Consider the following 6,039-nt stretch of genomic DNA (forward strand, 5'->3'; position numbering starts at 1 on the left):
CTTCTATATAGTAACTCAACAAAAATTCTCTGTAATATGGGTTCTAGAATTGATAGTATATGCAGACTTGAGTCAAGGGGTCATTTGTTATATAAGGTCCATATTGTAACAAAGCTTTTTCAAAATGCTCCATATAATCTAATCTACATGGAAAAAGGGTGTTCTTTCGTATGGATGTTGATGGGTGGAGGGTTAAGGTATAGCCATCTTATTCAAGGTGGTATATACATTGATGAGAGAGAGAGAGAGAGAGAGAGAGAGAGAGAGAGAGAGAGAGAGTATACATATGTATTTGATTGAGTCTATGTGTGTGTATGCTTGTGTGTCCCTCTATGCATATTATAGCATCCGTATGGTGTGACATTTTGTATGTGTGTGTATGCTTGTGTGTCCCTCTATGCATATTATAGCATCCGTATGGTGTGACATTTTGTCTATTTGAAGAGTGTGCATCAAAGAGCTCACCTTTTTCCAAAGGCTAATTTGTACCTACTTGGATTAGGAAAAATGTGTAAGATTTTCCTTGGTGTAATTGTTTGATGCCTTAGAATACATATATTTCCAAATCCCCCTTGTGTGACTTCAGCTTTTGCACTTTCGATGGGGAAAACACAGAACATGAGAGAGAGAGAGAGAGAGAGAGACTGTGTGTGTATGTGTGTGTATGCGCGCGCACCCATGCGCATGTGTATGCATGATTGTGATTGTGATGTTTTGAAACATGGTCTCTTAGGGGAGAGAGAGAGAGAGAGAGAGAGAGAATAGTAATGTGTGTGGCTTCTTTATGGAGTGAGGAAAGAGAACATGTTTGTACTTCTTTAGAGAGTAAAGTGAGAAGTGCGAAGAATTTGGGATCGTGGGGGTAGTGGGGCGAACAAGGGTTGCTTAAGGTTACCCCACTAATTCACACTCACCTTGAGTGATTACTGGTTTAGCTCTCATACAAAAGCAAGGGCTATGGCAAAACTTAGAGTGACTAGCATTTCGCACGCGCTTCACACGCACGGAATGCTTATCTATACGGTGGGACTATAGGTTTCTGGCTTTTAGCTATTTTCTCTCTTTGCCCGGCTCCCTCTTGGTGCGGCTGGTTGGGCTCGAAGAAATTTTAGAAAACTATACGACCCTGTGAAAGGTTTCCTCCCTGCGATGAAATAGGTTACTCGATCGTTGAAGGGTCATACAGAGTACGTGTTTTCCTCTCTTGAGAGAGAGTTTATGGCTAGCACCAGTAATAGTGCGAGTTTCTACGATTTAATCTGCAACAGCCAGCCACACGAAATGCAGTGGAAGCAGTGGCAGCAGGAAGAGAGGGTGTACAGGTGGCTGGTGGAGATGCATGAGGAGGCACACAGGACACGCCAGAACGAGCTGTATCAGCTGCTGGGCATGTTCACGGCGATGCAGTGCATCATCTTTTCAGCGGTCGCTCAGGCCGGGCCGTCCAATCTGCACAGCTGCGCGGACGCCGGCGTGCCTATCTTGCTATCCGCGGTCACCTTCGTGGCTGCCACGGCGGGCGTCTGCCACAAGCTCGCCAGTATCGGGGAGCTGCTGCACTCCATCCGCGACCACAAGGCCCGCGCCGACGCCATCTACGGCATGATGGAGGTCATGAAGAATAGCGGACTTTCCTTCGACCTCGATCAAGATGTGCAAATCCATTCCTGGTCGCATACAGCAGCGCGCGATCGTCATCCTTATCGTCGTCATGAGTACAGAGTGAATGGAGCGAGAACTAACTGGCTAGTCCTCGGGCCCAGCTGCCGCCATGTCTTCTCTCCTTGGGGTATCACCCTAATCTCGTTCCTTTCTTTTCTCTCCTGTGCCATTATCGTCTCGTTGGCCAGTACTCTCTGCCAGCAACCTCTACAGGCGATATCTTGTTCCTCCTGTGGTTCCGCCGCCGGTCCTCCTTTCGCGGCAGCACATCTGTGAAGCGTTCATCAGGTGAACATAATCATAATTGTGTATACTCTTTCAAGTGATATGACGATGAGCAGGCTGCAGCTATCTTTCCAGAGAGAGAGAGAGAGAGAGAGAGAGAGAGGGGGGCTACATGACGTGTGCGTTGAGAACTCTGTAAACGTCCTTTCTAAAGAGAATAGACAAGGAGATAGGGACCTGAGAAATACGTTGCCCATGGACCACACTGTTCACAAAAAACATTTTTCGTACCACATACGAAAGCCTCTAATTTAAATTTTTGCATGGATTTTTGAATCAACTATATGTATTTGTCATTTTTATAACTAATTTTTTTAAAAAATTCAAGGTTTTTCTTTCAATTTTGAAGGGTTTTTTAAAAATATGCAATTCACTTTACATTAAATCTCGGTTTTTCATGAACATTGCTCATGGTGAAGGTCTATCACCCCATGTAAATATTCTTGTTTATGAGAATAGGACACAGGCAACAACGTATGCATACCTCTTATCTTCCACAAATTATTAAGATCTCGCATCTATCCTAAATTGAGATGAGTAAAATTTTCAAGCCAGAAAGTATATCTACCACAAATTATTAAGATCTCGTATCTATCCTAAATTGAGATGAGTAAAAATTTCAAGTCAAAAAGTTGGAAAGCATATACAAAGTTGTGAACACTATATTAGAAAATTTGGAAATCTCCGAAGTCCCACTTTCAAATAAGGGTAAAGATTTGGCCATGTGGCTAAATCTTAACCCATGCTTCAAAGTGGGACTTAGAAAGACAACCTACATAGTATTTAGGGTAGACTCCACTTTCAAGGAAGAGAACAAGATTTGATCATGTGGCCAAATATTAAATATATTGGAAATTCCCAAACTATATAAGAATTCCCAAATTCCCTAATATAGTGTTTGTGTGGAAAAGTAGAGATGACTTTGACATTAAAGTATTCCACTAGTTGGCCCATCTCATAATTGGGATCTTTCTACAAATGTTGAGAAACTTTCTTCTATAATTTTCTTAATGGATCCATCATCACATGTAACAAAGCTTTTCACACTCTAAATCTATGGAGCTATAAAGCACTCAATTTGGAGTTATAGTGTTCAAGTTATGACAAATTCAAAGATTTGACCACGTGTCCCAAACTTATGGAAAATTTCCATATTCCCCAATATGGTGTTACATATGTTAATATAGGGATAATGCACCCTTTCGCACCACAATAAAATGGGTTTACATTGTGGAATGTGGAATGCCCTTTTAGCCCTTAACATCGTTCTTGTTTCCTCCACCATCTCTTTTCTCCTTTCTCTCAGTGCTGCCTTTCTTTCCGCAAAGGTATCTGCTTGTCGTGCTCGTCTGGTCGTGGTGGGGAAGGAGGCGATGGGACAAGCTCTTCCTCTTGCGGTCCCATTTCAAAGTTCATTTTCACCTCCTCCTCTTGCCTTGGCTCTTGCTATGCCCCTTCTGTGAATCCAAGTGCGTCAACTTCTTGTGGGGTTAGGCCTACTAATAGGAGATAATGACACTGCTCTTCAAGGCTAAGGCTAACTCCCATGGGTTGTGGTGGCATATGTAGGCATGCTCTCAGTGCTATTCCTAGCTTCTTCTTCACGACTTCTATGGATTCTCTTTCCTCTACCTATGTGATATCCATTAAGGTATTCAGCAAGGCGCGTTGCTAACTTTGTAAGCCCACTTGGGCGGCCTCTGGTCTGCTTTCAACGATACTTTGTCTTTCTCCGATTGAGTCAGATGGCGCACCAAGGTTTTCATTCTCCTTTCATTGCGGGTTGCCCACTCTTCTGATCTCTTCATCATCTCCTTGAAGCTCTCCCCGTGCCTCTATGTTGAGGCTGTTATTGTCAATTCCAGTTCTTTCCACTTTTGAGTTATTACCTACTTCTCCTTTTCCAAGTGCTTGATTTCTCTCTCCAACATCTCCTGCTCATATATCTCTAGGAACACACTGGCTACCAAGTCTTCGATGTCTCAGTGATGCTTCTCCTATTCCTGCTCTCTTTCTACTTCTCTTGCAGCAAGCTCATCCATGCCCAGTTGGAATCTCTTCAACTGAGCTTCCAGGTCCTCATGCTACATTATTAAGAGTTTATATTCTCGTTGGAGTCCAACCAACTCCTGGCTCTCATATTCGAGTAGTTTTGTCTAGGTTTTCTCTTTTTCTTCCTTGGTATTGAGCTTTTCTTTTAGCTTGCTAATTTATTTTTGGTACATGGCCACATGTCGAGGTTTTTTCTTGCTGGAAGGCCGCCATTGACTTTCTTAGCTTCCAACTCAACCACCACCGCTATTCTCTTTTCCTTCTTGGCTTCCTCCAGTTGAGAGAGTAGCTCCGTGACATATTTGTCGTAGTTAGCAGGTGGCGTCATAGTTGTGGGGATGGGAGTTATGGAAGTTCCCACCTTTTGCCACTTAGGGTCCTGCCTTGACTCGATGTCTACTGCCAGTCTTTTTTGCATTACAGTTGGGGTTTCCACACTCTTTGCTTGAGCTAGCTCCTTGTTAACAAAATACTGCACCCAGGCCATAAGATTATTGGCATCAACCATGGCCAGGGTGCCCTGGGTGGGCATTGCTATTGTGTGGGTAGGTACCATGAGGGGCAAAATGGGGGCTTTGCCCTTGCCCTCCTGCGTTGTGGTTGGCGTGCCTTTAGGTACCTGTGTGCTTGAGCCCGGGCCCTCATCTCTCCTCGAGCTTAAGGTGTCCATCTCGTCTTATTCACCTTGTTGCTCCATTGACCTAGTTTGGCTAGCTCGATGTCTTCCTCTTCCTTCTTTCTCAACTCCTCCTCCTTTTCAGGGGCCTTTCTCTTCCTCTCCTCCTCAGCTCTTTTTGACTCTGCCTCCAGCCTCTCAAACTCTTCTCTCTCTTTCTTCTTCCTTTCCTTTGCCTCTTGCTTTGACTCTTTCTTGGCTTTTTGCAGTTTTGCTTTCTCCTTTTTCTTCCTTTCTTCCTCCTGCTTTTCCTACATCGTCTTCTTCTTAGACTTCTTTGATTTCCTTTTGCTAGACTGAGCTTCATGCTCTTCCTCCTCTTCACTAATTGTTCTCTCACTCAATTGTTCTCTATCATGATGAGGAGGTGTCCTGTTAGGTGTTTCATCTGCTCCCTCCTCTCCATCCTATGCCTCCTTTATCATTTCTTGGATAAGAGTGGTTAAGATTCCTCCATACCCAATGAACAAGGCTTTGGATGAAGGCTTCTTTCTCTCGGCTCCTTTTGACACTGGGGAATCTCCACCCACCGGTCTGCTTCCAAGAGCTCGTGCTCTAGTGGATTGGTCAATGGTTTTCTGCACATGGCCATTTATAACCACCTCATCTAGCGAGTGGGCTGCCACGCTCTTTTGCATGACCACACTGATCCTATGCATAAGCGAGTTGTACCTTTGGCTGGAAAAGAGAGAGTGGATCACCTTAGCTTGTAATCTAACCTCAAAGTTAGGGATGTCTGGGATGCTTATGCCATCATTTGTCAAGACATTCTCCTTTTTCATATTCAGCATGGCATACACATCTCTCTTTTGCCTCTTTTCCACCCTTTGGTTCCAATCCCAAGGCCTTCTTTACCAAGGTCTTACTGAGCAGGACCTGCACTTGTTTGGTTCCTTCTCTACTCCCCACAGTTACTATCCCACACTCCTTTTTAGGGTCATATGTCCTTAAGAATTCCACACAATTAGTGTGGTTGGCAAACATTTTGATGTACTTGGCTAGGTTTCACTGTTTTACAACCCTCCTAATAGCCTCCTCATTGGCCACCACCTCTTCGATGTTGTGAATGATCCTGAATTTGAGCTGGGATTGTAGGCCCGATTTTCAAGAGAAAGGTCATACTTTGCTCTTTCCTCTTTTGTGAAGGGAAGACCATGGGCTCGGTCTTGTTGTGACATCTTTAGCTCCTGTCATGAACCATGGTTTATCATTAGTGCTTTTTCCAAAACAATTACTTGTTGGAAGAAAAGACTTCATGGTTGCTGAATTGAAAAATTTTTAGTACAAAAATAGACTTTCCCTTCAAGCTTTATTTCAAAATTTTATGACATTTTCCTCAATCACTAGTTAATGTTTTCCTTTCT

At 43.6% G+C, this 6,039-nt stretch overlaps 1 protein-coding gene across 1 annotated transcript; it reads left to right on the plus strand.

Annotated features, from left to right (window-relative positions):
* The first annotated feature begins 871 nt into the window (after positions 1-871).
* On the plus strand, positions 872-2,634 carry LOC148012713 (uncharacterized). The gene has a single exon (XM_087669549.1). It carries the CDS (start codon positions 1,219-1,221, stop codon positions 1,936-1,938), a length of 720 nt encoding a protein of 239 aa, XP_087525675.1. The 5' UTR covers positions 872-1,218; the 3' UTR covers positions 1,939-2,634.
* The last annotated feature ends 3,405 nt before the right edge of the window (positions 2,635-6,039 follow it).

The sequence above is a fragment of the Lygodium microphyllum genome, chromosome 27, assembly GCF_053477565.2.
Source record: "Lygodium microphyllum isolate KBCC chromosome 27, Lygodium_microphyllum_v1.1.10, whole genome shotgun sequence".
NCBI lineage: Eukaryota > Viridiplantae > Streptophyta > Polypodiopsida > Schizaeales > Lygodiaceae > Lygodium > Lygodium microphyllum.

What these genes read in the sequence shown, in the direction of transcription:
- LOC148012713 (XM_087669549.1), top strand. Translation starts at nt 1,219, where the DNA reads ATGGCTAGCACCAGTAATAGTGCGAGTTTCTACGATTTAATCTGCAAC.